At 38.7% G+C, this 16203-nt stretch overlaps 1 protein-coding gene across 3 annotated transcripts; it reads left to right on the top strand.

The window, feature by feature from the left end:
* The first annotated feature begins 306 nt into the window (after positions 1-306).
* Positions 307-5912, top strand: NANP (N-acetylneuraminic acid phosphatase). Of its 3 annotated transcripts, none has more exons than XM_067562664.1 (2): positions 307-499; positions 1694-5911. In XM_067562664.1, exons 1-2 carry the CDS (start codon positions 410-412, stop codon positions 2360-2362), a joined length of 759 nt encoding a protein of 252 aa, XP_067418765.1. In that variant the 5' UTR covers positions 307-409; the 3' UTR covers positions 2363-5911. The 3 variants fall into 3 exon arrangements, with proteins under 3 accessions (XP_067418765.1, XP_067418764.1, XP_067418766.1); XM_067562663.1 differs by lacking the exon at positions 307-499 and adding an exon at positions 790-1166 and having other exon boundaries at positions 1694-5912; XM_067562665.1 differs by lacking the exon at positions 307-499 and adding an exon at positions 1083-1101 and having other exon boundaries at positions 1694-5910.
* The last annotated feature ends 10291 nt before the right edge of the window (positions 5913-16203 follow it).

Genomic DNA, 16203 nt, shown 5'->3' with positions numbered 1-16203 from the left:
GGTATGACCCCCCCGTTCGGGGGAGGGAACAAAATAGTTCCCGGCAGCTGCCCGCGCAAACACGTCAACTGAACGCCAACAGCCTGAGACGCAGAGCAGCAAGCGCTGCACAACACCTGCGCCGACCACCGCGTACTCAGTAAAGCGGTCCGGCCGGCCCCGCCCCGATTCCGAGGCGGGCGGAGTCGGACCGAGACTTATCACTCCGTGACGACAACAACGTCTACGAGTCCGTTCTGGACGAGTTCTCGCGATGCTTTCTTCCCGTCTCCCCCATCCCGCTGGGAATACCGTGAGAACAGCAGCAGCAACAGCAGCTCTCGCGAGATCTGGAGGAGCGCTCTCGTGTGGCGGCGGACGGGTGCTGCGGCAGGCCCGCGGCGCTGCTGCTGCTGCTGCTGCTGCTGCGATGGGGCTGCAGGGGGTCAAGGCCGTCTTCTTCGACCTGGACAACACGCTCGTGGACACGGCCGCCGCGGGCCGGCGGGCCATAGAGGAGGTACCGGCCCGGGCTAGCGCGGCGCGCAGGGGTGACGCCACCGACTCCGCCAGTCCCCTCCCCCCCCCCCACACACCCATTCTCGGGGCACCAGGGCAGCCCCTCGCCGCCCCCCCCCCCCCGGGCACGGCAGCTCCTCCCCCCACCCCTGCGGACGTCACGCCGCTGGGGACGGCATCATCTGCTCCTTCAGAGCCAGCACCGCCCCTCCCCCGCCCCCCCCGCCGTGCTGGGGGAGCTGTTGTAAGGCCCCTTGTGACTGGCTGCAGACGCGGCTGGGGAGGGGAGTGCGGGAGACGATCAGCCGACTTACAGCCGAGCGGGCTACCTGGGTCGGACAACGCGGAGGGCGGCTGCGGCTCCACATTGAGGGGCCTGGGCGGGGAGTGGGCCGAGAGGTGGTTCTGCTCCCCCTCCCCCCGCACCTGAGCTGGTGGCGTCAGGGGAGGTGGCCATAGCTTGCGGGAGCCCGGAGGTGTAGGCATGAATCACGATGCTGCTTGGGGCTGTTTCTGGAGACACAGCCCGTTCCTTGCTTCTGGTTTCCCGGAGTGCCCATTCCTGTAATAGCAGAGGCCTTACTTTAGTCATCGGAAATAAAGGTTGCATGATGAGGCTGTTGGTTAGTATGTATGATACCAGTCGCAGAAATTACACAGCCTTGAAGGTGCGATCACTTATCGATACGAGCGTTTCTTCAGAGATTTATAACAACTTAGACAATGGGTCTGAAAAATCACATCCTTACAAATTCAGCATTAGGTTGTGCTAGCCCCCGTGGGAGCATGGAGGATTAACCTCCCACACAGTTACCCCTTATGTGGTCAGATTATGCATATGCTACACTCTGAAAAGGGGTGAAATAATTTACTCTCTCCTGCTCCCTTCCACCAATCCTTTGGTGTTGGAGGGAAGCCAAAGCAAAGTGCCTTCCCAAGGCTCCTCCTGATGTAGTGGAACTATGCTTATGGATTAGTTTTTAAAAGAATTCTGTGTTAAGTAGACTTAAAACTGTGGGGCAGATTCTGCCTTCCTTACTAATGTTGAGTACTACATTACTCAAATATCCCAATTTATTGCAGTAAGATTACTGATAGAATAAAGTACAACTGTATGTGAGCCAGGGTGGCAGAATCAGGCCCTTAGTGTGTAATGCCTTATTGTAACCTTTCTTTCCCTTTTTATTTGTTAAAGGTAATAAATGTCTTGCAATCAAAACATCAGTGTGATGAAGGAGAAGCTCGCATGATTTGTGATAAGGTCCAAGAAAAACTCCTCAAAGAGTGTCATGATCCAGCCAAGGTGTGCATTACTGATTTAAGGATCTCCCATTGGGAAGAAGCAATACAAGAAACAATGGGTGGCGAGGCTAATCGAAATCTGGCTGCAGAATGTTATTTCCTGTGGAAAACTACACGCCTCAAACATCTAACCCTGACAGAGGATACAAGAGGCATGCTTACTGAACTTCGAAAAATGGTCCGCTTGCTTTTATTAACTAATGGAGACAGACAAACTCAGAGGGAGAAGATTGAAGCATGCGCCTGTCAACCATACTTTGATGCCATTGTTGTGGGAGGAGAACAGAAAGAAGAGAAACCAGCACCATCTATATTTCATCATTGTTGTGATCTGCTAGGGGTACGGCCATGGGACTGTGTGATGGTTGGTGACTCACTAGATACAGATATTCAAGGTGGCCTGAATGCAGGTTTGAAAGCAACTGTCTGGATAAATAAAACAATGACAATGCCAATAAACACTTCCCCTGTACCTCATTATATAATTTCTTCTGTTCTTGATCTTCCAGCACTCTTACAGAATAAGGACCATAAAATGAATGCTAACTTAGAAGATGGTTAGTATGGGTCAAGTTCATGACACTGCCAATATAGAATCTAAGAAATGCTAAGTCTTAGCCTGCTAATGTTTTTGTTGAAAATTTGGCCCTAAGAAATCTTGACATGTTAACATGTTTACTCAAACAGTGGAATGTGTGAGTGAAAGTATATTTGCGAGTGGAGTTGAATAGAAGAAAAATGTTGAATTGAATCTTCTATGGTTATTGAATAATTGAAGTGACTTTCACTATTTAAAAAAGTGATTGGATCTAATACATGAAACAGCCCACTGTCTAACATTTTTTACTTGGATTTTTTAGCAAACTTACTGACTTTACAATTTTGGAAGCTAGTGACTTCATAAATTTTGCAGTGACTGTTCTTAAATGATTGGATCCAAATCCCTGGCAGAAAATACATATATGTACATCTCAAAACTTGTATATGTATGAGGGGACCACTTAGCAGCAGAACTTGATGGATAAGGTTTTGTTTTAATCACATATGCATCTGCACTAAAACAGTGGATTTGTAATGCAGATTATGAGGTGTGGCACTTAGAGTGAGCTGATTTAATGGACATTTTCAATGGTCTTCGTTCAGTTTTGTCTAATTTATTCTTAAACCTAATGCAATTGTTCTGTTTGACTTTATTAAGTGAATTTTATGAAACAGTTTGCAAATTCTGGTTTTGCAATAGGCTCAGGAAAGTGCATGGGCCCACCTACTTGGAGCCAGTTGCAGAATGGGGGTCTTTTTTACTCCTAACTCTATTGATGTAGTACCTTTCCAAATTCTAGCTTCTACATGTACTTCATCTGTACTTACTTTGAAAAAATGTAAATTAGTAAAAATAACAGTTTTGCATGACTTTTCTAGGAACTTGAATTCAGGTATAGCATGTAATACTGGTTAAACAGCTTCACAATGTACACTATTGACATTGGATTTAAAAGATTACCCTGTTTTATACCATATAATTCTACTTTCTCTACAACTTTATTTATTTAATTTTATGATACTTCATTCCTTTTTGTAACAGTCAGTTACTTTCCCTCCTTACAACACACCTTTTTTTTTGAGAACATAACCTTTGCATCACATATAAAAATATGAACACTTGGGGAAAACTAAATTTTAATGTTCATATTTTTAGAAATTGGGATTTATACACTTGTTAGAAGTACTGCACATTTTAACACCCATACCTGTTTAAATTAGGCCAAATATCTGCCGTGATCACAAATTTTAATGTTTTAAACTAATGTTCATGATAATTGATAGTGATATATTGAACATGTTTGTGAGTTAAGAGAAAAACATTTCAGACTTAGTCATGGAACACCATAAACACGGAAACCTACTAGAAGGTGTAGAAGGACTTGTCTACATGAGAAAGCTGCATCAATTTAACTTAAGGTGTGGATTTAAAACTATTTTAAACTGGTGTAATGCCCTGCATAGAAACTTATTTTGGTTTTAAATGAGGCTTTTTTTGATTTAACTTAATTAGCAACAAACTTAAGCTAAACTAATGTCATTCCTAAACTGAAATAAGAGTGTCTGTGAAGGGTTTTGCACTTTAAATTGATTTTAAAAAATGTTAAACCAGTTCACTTCATGTAGACAAATGCTAAAGGAGGACCTCAAGGAGCGGACTGCCAGAGCCATACAGAATAATCAGTTAGAGAAAAGCAGGCACCACCTAAGCTTTTAATGTATTCATGGGGAAAAATTAAGGAAGGAAAGCTATGCCTATAATGAGGCTTATATTGGGGGCAATAAAATATATACAAAAAGTTAGATGCTGTCCCTAAAACAACTCAAATATTTTAAGCTGTTGGCTTGGTTCTGTAAATGAAAACTCTTTAATAATAAAAACAAAAACCAGTCTGATAAGGGCCTCTGAGTGCTAGTGTAATAAAAATAACTAATAATCCATAATTATGGGATGAGGCTCTGGGCTACAGACATCCATGGAGCCATAAGGCTAGTTCTTCAACTGCTGTAAATTGTCTTGGCTCCATTGACCTCAACTGAACTACAGTTATTTATACAAGTTGAGGATCTGTCTGATATTTTCTTTTTGCCAATAATGCACCATTCTGCCTGGGGCTACTGAGCCTGCTTGCCTATTTATTGTTTAGAAGGTCACACTCTGTGTTAGAGAGGAACATTCTGTTTCTGCTTTGCACATGGACAGTTTTTTTTCTTAAATCTATTAATAAAACAAGAAGAAAGCATCATAACTGCATACTCAGCAACATAGGGGCCACACAAATATTTTTCCTTTATTGCTGAGTACTATACCAGGATATATGTAGCTACCAGTCTGCACTTAGGCTACTTTTAATTATTACTATGCTGCTATAAAACAAGAAAATTTAGAACATGTTCTTTTTTCCTTTCTAAGGTGCTTTCAGAGTATCAGATATGAGTTATCTGCATTTCTTAAACTGTCAGTCTGATTTTCTTGGGATTGATCTCTTCCAAAATGCCAAGAGAAATTGGGGGGGAAAATCATTTTCATGAGAAAAGCAGGAAAACAGTCTGTATTCTGTGGCATTCTGGTTTTGCCGTCTGCCAAGTTTTTAGTGAATATGACCTAGGAAATTAAATCTATGAAAAAAAGTTCCTTTATTTAAAATAAACTGTCAAAATATACTAAAGAAATTCCACCCGCACTTTTACTAAAAATGTTTACTGTGGGAGATGATGTTTCTTATGGGAGGCATATTCTGAAATAATTTGAACTCTGAAATTGTTTTGATTTTTGTGAAATCGATCTAGAACATTTGTTTAACATTGATAAATGACATGTTTTGGGTTTTTTAATCATTAATTTAAAATAAATGATGTACTTGTCAAATAAAATCTCCTGTTTTTAAAGTGTATTTTTCCTTGGCTCTTTGTAGATAGAAATAGTACCAATGGGGATGGGAGGTTTGCTTTGTTTGTTTTTCAAACAGGACCTGTTTTTCAAAAATAGCATAAAGTTAGGCTCCTAAATTGAGGGTCTGATTTTTCTCAGGTGCTGTTTAGGTGTGTTTTCCATTGACTTCATATAAAGTTGTAGCTGATCAAAAGTTCTAATAATTGGGCCATTGCTGTGTTACTAATTTCAGTAAAGACCTAAGTTTGATGTTTGTGTCTTGACAGTGCATTATACTGATGTTTGTGGATTACAAGTAGCTATATAAGGGGTGAATAAACATCATGGCTAGCACACAGGACGTTACACATATTTTAATTCTTTCCAATGAGTTCTATTGTGTTAAGACAAATTGCTTCAAACAGATGATTTGTAGCCTATTGCTTTTTAGTAATACTTTTTATTTTTGGTTTGGTTTCAATTTGAAGCATCTATCCCTGGTCTGCATGCTTTCACAGAAACTAAAACGTACACTTAAAAAAAAAATCAATATACAAGTGCCTACTGGACCAACCCTACATACCCCAGTACAACTCGCTTATAATAATTACACATCTGATTACTTGCTAAAACCCCCCCAAAAAGATGAGTTGTGTGTAGAGATCTATATAACACCTTTCTCTGAAAAGAAGCAAAAACACTTTCTGTATACTAAATACATATATAGGCTTGGAAGAATTCAATTTCATTTTTTTAATAATTGATAGATTGTCTAAGTATTATTGATTTACATTTTCAGTTGTGGGAAATTATGGGGGGGGGATCAGAATTATTTAATGACAGTAAACATTGATTGAAAAAGTTAAAGCTTTAACTGTTAAAACACAAATTATTGATCACGTCAAAATATACTAAATAAATAGCCTTAACCTCATAAGTTCTCAAGCAGCATTTTTCTTTCTTTGCCTATCTGTAAATTTTTATTATTGATGGAAATATTTTTCCACTGCTTTGTGTGTGTACACAGGTAAATTGTTGACTGATTGTTTACTGATAATTATTTAATCCTTCCAAGCTTATACTACATTTCATTGATGCTATATGTAATCTCTGGAATGGAGGATGATAATCAGTTAATACACATCAGTCAGAAAGGGGGAACATTTTGACCAAACATTTGCTTAGTCCTAAAAGATATTAATGATTACATTAGTTTTCAGCTATGACATGGGAAGATTGAGTGAAAGTTGCACATTTTTTCTCTCACTTTATCCTCTACTTTTCAAGACATGCTGTTCTACTGAAAGAATTTTAATGGTTTTGCAACAGATGATATTCAGTGAAACAGAAAAGCAGCAAATTTAATACAGATAAAAGGAAATATTTTTTCATACAATGCACAATTGGCTTATGGAAATCGTAGCCACATGGTATCACTGAGGCAAGACCTTAGGTAAAATTTTAAAAACCAGCTAAGTAGCCTGATCAACACTTAAAATTTAGGTTGACATAGCTATGGCACACAGGGGTGTAAAAAATTCACACCCCCTGATTACTGTAACTGCCGACCTAACCCCTTGTGTAGATGCAGCTTGGTTGAAGGAAGAAGACTTTTAACTAAAAACTTAAGAGGTAGCTTGTCACCTGGGAATCAACTGCAAACAAATCAGAACTAACATGCAAACAGAAATACAATATCTGTGTTCTACATAGTGTTTTTCCATTCTTTTGTGCAGAGCTTTTATTTTTCAACCAAACCTTGTAGTGGATTGTCCCCACTATACTTCACTTTCTAGATCTCACTGTGTACATAACAGAGACATAACAATGCAGGCTTGATGCTAGCTGTGTCTAAAGCAAAACTGCAGCTTTCTGCCTATGTTGTTAGGAACCCAGATATACAGTATTGCGTACCGTCTTATCTATAAAATATAATTTGGCCGCTTATCCCAATTTATTACAATGGAGTTGCACAGGAGACTAACATCCACACGAACTCAGTTCAAGGGCTAGAAATAGGAACTTTTATTTTTATTATAAACAGCCTGGTTGATGTTTATTTTATATTAATTTTTAGTCCTTATGAATGTGAGATTTATTAGCAATGCCAAGATCCAACCACAGGCCCAGGTCCTGCAAAGACTTACACTTAGGCCTTATTTTACATATATAAGTAGTCTCATTAAAGTCAATGGGACTACTCATGTTTAAATTAAACTTGTGTATAGGTCCTTGCAGAGTCAAGGTCTTAGTACAGACAGGTAATTTTGCTCCACCTTTTGCTAATGCATTTCAGTTCTCTGTATAAGCACTCGTATTCCAGTGCTCACTGAACCAGAAATACAGTTAGTCCCTGAGAAAAATGTAGCAGAAGCTTGCAATAGAAATGTTTGGGAGAGACCCCACTTACACACACACAACAAGATGAGCATCTGAATTTGTCATCAGCTGCTTGGCAAGTAAGAGCTGCAAGACTTTGCTTAGACCCTGTTTTGATTTTAAAAGGCTTCCCTTCAAATATATTTGTTTCTGTATTATACAGGTTATACACATATGACCTTTGCAGCAAATGGCTGCTGTCAACCAATGGGTATCCAGGCATATCAGAAAGATATCAAGGACTACATTTGAGATGTTAATGCTCATGATTTCAAACAAAATGTTGCTGATTAACTGGTTTCAGAAATGGATTTGTAGGATCAATGAATATTGATAATACTTGCAACACTTTCCATTTGTTCTAGTACTTTTTCCACTGAACTATAAAGCAAGATTTTTCTACAAAATCTACTCAAGAAAATCCTACTCAAATTTAGTAGTATAAGTTTAGATAAAGTACATTACGTTATTTGGGTAGTATTAGAAAGTTGATTTATTTACTATCACAATTCATGCATGAACTGATCAGAGAAAAGAGGTATATGTGAATTATCACTTCTTTCCCTTTAAATTTGTGAGATAATACTGTGATTATAAAGGAACATTGCTGAAGGAAACACTGAGAATTAAAGTTGTTTGTAAATTCATTTTGGTTTCACTTTTGTATTTTCTCAAGTTGTCCTGCAAAGTAAGGAATGTCTTTTCTTCATATGCCGTATGGACATCAGTATGAGCACAGTACAAAAATTAAGTATCAGTAAAAGAGGCGGCGTGGCTTAAGCACTCAACTTGGAGACGAGAACTGTTTTTTTTCTGACCTGCCTTTAACTTGCTGTGTGACCTTGGGCAAGTCATTTAATATTTCTGTGCCTCAATGAACAACTGAGAAAGGAAGCTGGGGAGGATTTCTGGTGACCTTGCTTCTTAATTTGACTGTAGAATGAAGTTTGATGAATGTAGCAATTTTGTCTTTATGTCATCATTGTATATCAACTGTACTAATGTTTTTCACTGGGACGTACGAACTGGTTCCTGTGGTTTAACCATGCAAATGTTGGCACAGAATGAAGCCATGAGAGTTCCTAAGCAGTAACCAGCATATCGGAGAATGGCTTCCATTGAATGTGAAGTGATTACACTTAGTAAAGTATCAAATATGAGAGTATAAATTTTGGTGGTTCTTTACCACTTAGTTATTAAGAACTACAATTAATGCTTCTGTGCTGTATTTTTGAAGGACTGTCGCATATTGTATATAGTAATGTAATGTCAGAGGGGAAATATTGCATTTTGATCAAAGCAGTAATATTATGTAATTGCTCAGTCTTTCTGACTAAATTATTATAGACATTTAGTTTTTGTCACGGTATAATTTCCATAGCTGTTAAGATGTTCTGTGGTGTTAACATTGCATGCTTTTTTGTGGCATGTAAAATCGCACAGGAATGGGGGGGGGGGGGGAGGGAAGGAAGGGCTGGCAGCTAAGATTTATCAGGAAGGCTGCAGTGGATGAATTGATAGGTTTTGGATTTCAAACTGTTGATGTCTTCCATTGTGTTTTGTGTCAGATATTTAAATGAGAAGTGCCCTGAACATTCTAAGTCCCGTCTTCTTTCAGGAAGAAAATACATCAACAACAGAGTTTTTCTTTCTTTCTAAGATATTTAAAAGGTACCTACATCTCGATATCTAAGAAACATTGATTTTTTTTTCTGTGTTAGTTGCAAGGCTTCCATGTCCTTGTCAGTATCAGCCTACACTTCAATCACAGATTTATCATTCCTGCTGTGTTATATGCTTTTTGGTAACTTGACACAAAACAAGTGGCCCTATCTTAGAAATACATTCATTTGCAGCAACAGATCTTCTGTCAAATTAACAACTGTGTCATGGTTTTCTGAACATCTTGACTGTTACAGCAGCTTGCTTGCCTACATTCTATCCATAACATTTCTTGTTTCTACAGGGCTACCTATATGCGATCCCTCTGTGTGTATTTATGTGGCAGTAGATATAGGTGGAATCTGGGGAAAATTTTTTTTAAATATGTAGTTTTTAATTTCCTCTCTGTTATAATTCTTGTTTTTCAAATTTTGTAGGCAGTGGTAGTATTTAGGCTGACAATGTTTTCCTGTAACTAAATGTATACCTACAATTTGAACATGAGCAATTGCATTTTAATGTATTTAAGTGTTTTATTGTGTGATTATTAGAATTAACCGTACAGTTACTGTATTATGTAATTAATAAATACAGTAGGCTGTCAGAAATAGCTGTGGTGGGTCTAATTCTCTATTACAACAATATGGGTCCATGGACAACAATGGAGTTATGCCAGTGTAAAACTGGTGTAGCAGAGTGTAAGCCCCACTCTGTTTAGACATTTTTTAATGGGCCAGATTTTTAAAAGTATGTCAACACAGTTGCGTGCATTCATGTACTCTTCATTTATGTGTACAAATGCTTAGAGCCACATCCTCAGTTTTTGATAGCTCTCTCTACTACACTAGTGGCACAAAGGATATTTAAAGCTGTCTTAAGCAGGCAGGTGAGGATTCCCCCAGAGTAGAGGAATCCTCAAACAGCATAAAGCCAGCAAACCCGTTTGCTTCATTATGGGCATGTCAGAAGGGAAAGGAGAGGGGAGTGTACAGTGCTCCATCTGATCTGTGGTCAGCAGAGCAGGCCCTAGTGGACTATTCTAGCCAGCACAATTTAGAGTAGCCTTTAGGACCGGGGTGTCAAACATCTGGCCCACGGGCCGCATATGGCCCATCAACCTTTTTGGTCTGACCCCTGGCGGCAGCGCGCACTGCCGCGACATCTCGCAGCATTGTACTCTCTGGTGGCGTCGCGCACTGCCACCGGAGGGTACAACGTCGTGAGATCTTGCGGCAGCGTGCGCTGCCACAAGATCTGTGTACTCTGGCGGCAGCGCGTGGAGCGCTGTGTGCACGAGACACAGCACTCCAAAAGTGCCTAGTACTTCAATTTATGGTATGTATGGCCCACTTGAAGTACATTTAATTCAAATCTGGCCCGCCCTAGCAAATGAGTTTGACACCCCTGCCTTAGGAAGCAGCAAACCTAGGAGTAAGAGAAAAATAAAGGCTGAATTAAAGAGAAACTTCCAACTTGTGGAATAGCTTCCAAAGGGAAGTGATGGAAGCACTATTATTTGGGACTTTTAACACTATACTAGTGAAAGTACTAAACAGACAATGTACTAGGGAGAAGTTTTGCATTTATGGAGAGATGGGCTGACTGATCTGAAAATAGGAATCTGAAAATAGACCGAGAAGAATATTTCAATATGTGTCTCCCCGATTTGGTGCTTGTTGAATATTGTTATTTTCAGGGTACCTCTGGAGGTGCTGTCAGAAAGTTGTCAGATCTAGGTTACACTTATTTATTTCTATAGTTATTTTCTTTTCCTTATCTATTAGCTGTGTTACAATAAAACTTAGAAGCCACAAACGAGATCAGGGACCTATTATGCCAGATACTGTACAGACGTAGTAAAATAATGATGAAAAGTTTGTAATCTAAATAGGCAAGATAGATAAAAAATGGGAAAAAGGAAACACTCAGTTTTAAACAGGAGAAACAGAAGTGCATCAAGATTAAATTATTTGTCCAAGATCAAACAGGAAATTGGGGCAGAGCTAAGAATTTAATCCAGATCTCAAGTCTCAGCCCAGAGCCTTAATCACAACACACTCCCTCTATTTCTTTTTTTTAAATTGTGGATCATAGTTTTGAAATATGTGGTGTAGTCTTCATAATTCTTCATCGAAAGAGGGAAGATTTCTAAAGTTTTAGAAGGCTAGAAGTTTGTCATAAGTAAGTCTTTGAGGACAAACAGGATATGACTTTAAAAAGGTAAATATCATTGTTGATGAAGTTGTGCCAGTGAAGTTTGATTTATTAGATGTAGTCATTGGCTTTATTTAAGAAACAAGTATGTTTATTTTCTGCCTGATTGGTGCAGCAGAAACACCTATTTGATCTATGAAATGCCGCTTATAAATTACTTTATACATTTAAAAAACAGTACAGCAGCATTTTTTCTGTAACCTAATTTATAGACTACCTTTATATAGTTACCCATGTGATGTGTTTTGTTTTATATATAATAAATAAATAAAATCTGTTTACACTGATTCATGGTCTATCAAAGGATTTAACTTAAGACAATGTCTTTCTAAAAGATACACTATAGTGCAAACAGAAGTTATGGGCTTGATGCAGAAATTACTGGATGAGGTTCTATAGCCTGTCCCTTCTGGCTTTAACATCTATGACTATATCCTGTCTTTAAGAGAGGGTGGACTTTGTGATTCAATACAGATGTTTTCTTTCTTTAACTAGAGCATAAAATAAGCACCTAAATCCATATTTAGGCACCTTTTAAAAAGTGGCTTGATTTTCAGAAGTACTAAGCCCTTACAAACACTAGTGACTTCAATAGGAACTGTGCACATTCAGCACCTCCCAAAACTATTCACTTTCATTTTGGTGCCTAAAATATGGATTTAAGGACTAAGGAGGCTTAATTTAGGCAGCCAGATTTGAAAACTGGATAGAATGTTTACTGCATTTTTCCTAATACACAGGAGGGGGCAGATTAGGATTAATTTTCTGTTTCATGCTTAATACAAGTGGTAAACATTTTTCTAGTCTTCTCTTGGTTCTGAGGCTACTTTTATGCAGTGAGCACCTAATACAAGGGGACTTAACTAGCAGAAAAACTAGAAGATATGGGTAAATGTAGGCACACAGTTATTTCCTGGTACATCCTCTCAAAATGAGGGGATTAGAATATAATGTTTTGTTTTTGTATTTTCTTGTTCAGATTTTATAGAAATTCTTTGAAGGAAGGAAATTTCATCCTAGCACAATGTATGCAAACTATGCTTACAAATAAAGGTTGAAATCTACCAGTAATGTCCCAAACATTTCATACAAGTCATAATGCTTAATTGATTTATAACTGAAATTAAATGGAGAAGTTTGGGTTTTGGGTTTTTAATTTCAAGTGTCTTGTACAATTATCTTGCTACTATCTCTGCATTATAGTTTAGGAAGTCAAAATCCTGAAACAAGCTACAGAAAAACAGATTTATTTATTTATATTGCAATATATCTTTATATTGCAATAGAGCATAGTAGTCTTCTCCATTGTGCGAGATATTGTACAAACACCGAGCAAAGATATTCTCTGCCCCAAAGACAGATGCCCCCAAAAATCACTTAGGAAAGTAATTTTTTTTTTTTATTACAGCAACAGTTTATCTGTTTATAGAAAAGGAACCACTCACCCAATCTTTTGTTCCATTGACTCTTTTCAGCAGAAAAAAACCCCACACAACATAACAATTCCTACACTAAGAGTGAGGAGTGCAAGTGCTATGTATGAAGCAGATCAGGGAATTAATTGTGACAGCTCCTTCTCTGATTTTCCCTTGCTTTGTGGGCTGATATTTGCTGCTGGCCTAGACCAGTATCAAATTATAGCACCTTGTTTTTCTTGGGTTCACTGTGTATTGCCAAGGAAGGGGAAGAGGGGGGAGCTCACTCCATTCCCCACTTCTCCCCATGCCCCATTTACCTGCTTTAAGGGGACTAGTGAGTATGCAGTGCCCATTACAATCTACTTAGATGGACCTAAGGTAGCCCATGCAGGGTAATAAGGAGGATTTTTTTACTCCCTCTTATGCCCTATACAGGCACATAGGCCACAATACTATCTGACCCTAAAAAAACAGAGCCAAAATATGTAGGGAAAAGATCTAAACCGTTATATCATGCTCCATTATATTTCATTGAGCTAAATTTTAAGATTGAGAAAAACACTGAAAAGTTAGCATTTCATCCACACCATTAACTTATTCTGAGACAACAAAGCTCCTGCCCTCTTTGCCAGGCGGGACAGAGAGCTGCAGCTCATATTACAGATTTATGTACCATCACTGTTCAAGCCTGCCAAAGAGCTTATTTATTATCCTGCAACAGACACATAGGATAGGATGTGATAATTTTCTGTTAAAAAACAAAAAGTTTAAGTTTAAGTTTGAGACAGTCTTCATGCAGCAGACTGTAAAAGCATTTATTTCATGTACTTATCTTCGCAGTTCCCCTATAAGGAAATAAGCAACATAGGCTCCTTGTTGACATCAACTGGACTACATACGTTGTTAAAGTGAAGCACAAGTACAAGTGGGGAGAATTTAAAAAGGAAGAAAAATTGGGGTTTCCCAATGTTTTCTCTCACTTGTTTACTTCTTTCTGCTGGAAAAAGGGAGGAAAAAACATTGTTTAAAAAGTGAGAGAAAGTAACACTTCTCCCAGTGGATATTAGTAAAAAAATTTGGTTGTCTCCCACTTTTTTAACTCCTCTCTCTCTCTCCCACCAACATAGCGTTGTCTACACTTACAGTTAGATCAGTGTAACTACATCACTCAGGGGTGTGGATTATTCAATCTATGAGTGACATAGTTATACCGAAGTAATTCTGTAGCATAGACTAGGGCTCACTGTTTAACACATGGAATACACTCAGGGAAATCTCTTTGGAAACTTTACTGGTGTGTGCGCCTTTCCAAGAAAATGACGCTCAGAGCAATATTCTGTATCTGAAGTTTGATGGGAAACATTTGGAATTGGTTTTATTAATGGTCAATATTTCCTTGATCCACTGAGATTGGAAAAGATTGTGATTTACTGTTTCTAAGTAGCTAAGAATTGTGTAAATCCTAATATTTTTGTTACCTCATCTTTACCATCACGCACCCAACCCACTGGTTTGTTTCATTCACCTGTTAGGGCTCATCGGTTAGATTGTAAGCTTTTTGGCACAAAGACTTATTTACTAGATGTTTGTACAGCATCTAGCACAATAGCCTCCCAGCCTGGTTGACCAGTAAGCTTTACCACAACATAAATGTTAAACAATAAATAAATTAAGTGTTTAGTTTTGGTAAACAGTGTTTACAATATTTCTTCATTGGATGCTGAAAAGTGGGCCAACTTAAAGTCCTCTTTATTTGTCCTGTGTGCTGAAGTTGGCAAATTTAGTAGACTTTGTTGACTTATAAAAGGCCAGATGGTACCATTCCAACATTTACAGGTCACGCCAGGCAAAGCAGTAGCATTTGCTAGTCATGTCCTTATCTTCTGTTCTGCCTGGGTCAGATTGTGGTCTCATTTACACCAGTGTGACCCAGGAGAAACTCCATTAAAATTGCACAGGTAAAAGATTGGTGTAAGTGAATGAAGGATCAGGCTCTCTGCTTGTGAAGTAACTTAATCGCTTGTGGTTGACTAATATTTGTCTGATACCAGGGCTTATTGTAGCAAAACAAAACCAGCCTGATGCCATCCCTAACAAGTCAGGGTCAAATGCCATCCCTCAAAGTCAGGGTCAAAACAAAACCAAAGGTGATGCCCTTTGTAACAAATCAAAGTCAGTGGGAATTCCCTTTGAGCAAAAACAGCAGCTGTTACCTCTAAGAAACATAGATCATGCTCACCTGGAAATCCCCAGGACAAGACTCATAACTTCTGGCAGGCAGCAACTACTCAATCAGAATTCAGCGATCTGTAGCACAGAAAAACTATTATGCTCTTGAGTCTTCCTTTAACACTAAGTTCATAACTTGGTATACTGCTTCTGACTGTGCTCATTACGTTGGTTGGAGAGAAGATGGAGCAAGATAACTACATCAAGATAACTACATCTAGCAACGTTTTCCAAACTCTCAACAGCAAAATCTTCAGGGCAGCAGACAAAGTTTATATAATTAACATATTGGTTTTACACCACCTCTCATGTAGAAATGATTTCATCATGCCTCCCATATCCTGTGAATTGTGCAGCTTGAGAGAGAGGCTGGAACCTTGTGGCATTTCACATTTCAGATGCAGTACTTATGATCTTTGAACAGCCATCATCCTGATTATCGGCAAAACTGTGGGAATGGTTCCAGATACACTCTTAGCCCCCATTTCAGCAAAATACTTAAGCATCTGCCTAACTTTAAGTATATTAAAATCCATACAAGATCTTAAGTACCTTGCTGAACTGGGGCCTTAGCCAGCAAAGAAATAACCCATAGTCAGTCATATTGACAGGGTACCACCTCAAGTTTGTATCCCACTATACGACTAACCTCCATATCTAATCAACCATGAAGTTTAACCCTCTGAACTCCACTGTTTGGGGAGTACTTCTTTCAACTACTATTGGAAGGTGAGATAGCGACTTGCTATGAGGGCTTGGGTTTTGAACCCTTTTCTCTAAGGTAGTGGCCCTTTTTGTTCTCTAGGTAGTGCTTAGATAAGGGAGGACTATCTTGAAATGCATTGCTTATGATCTCTCTCACAAATAGGATTTTTTAAAACTCTATTATCCCTTCATATACCCTCCAGCTGAAGTTTTAGCCCTGTTAATGTAGCATTAGCAGATTTCAAATGTATGTCTACAATGAATAACTATATAAGAGCTGATGGTTATTATTTAAAGTTAAGAGGTGGTCTTGTGTATACCAAGTATTGTAATTCTGCCTTGTATTTGACAACTGCTCCATAGTTCCTTCTTACACCTCGTACT

The sequence above is a fragment of the Emydura macquarii genome, unplaced genomic scaffold (assembly GCF_026122565.2).
Source record: "Emydura macquarii macquarii isolate MOO-44397 ecotype Brisbane River unplaced genomic scaffold, CSIRO-AGI_Emac_v2 contig_2457, whole genome shotgun sequence".
In the NCBI taxonomy this organism is placed as follows: Eukaryota; Metazoa; Chordata; order Testudines; family Chelidae; genus Emydura; species Emydura macquarii.
The sequence above is the reverse complement of the archived record's forward strand: the minus strand, read 5'-3'. Positions and strand labels throughout refer to the sequence as shown.

Bases quoted from the DNA above. Each gene is read 5' to 3' on its own strand.
- NANP (XM_067562663.1), top strand. From the start codon at position 993: ATGCTGCTTGGGGCTGTTTCTGGAGACACAGCCCGTTCCTTGCTTCTG. The intron at 1,167-1,693 runs GTGCGATCACTT...TATTTGTTAAAG, and splicing joins GAAATTACACAGCCTTGAAG to GTAATAAATGTCTTGCAATC.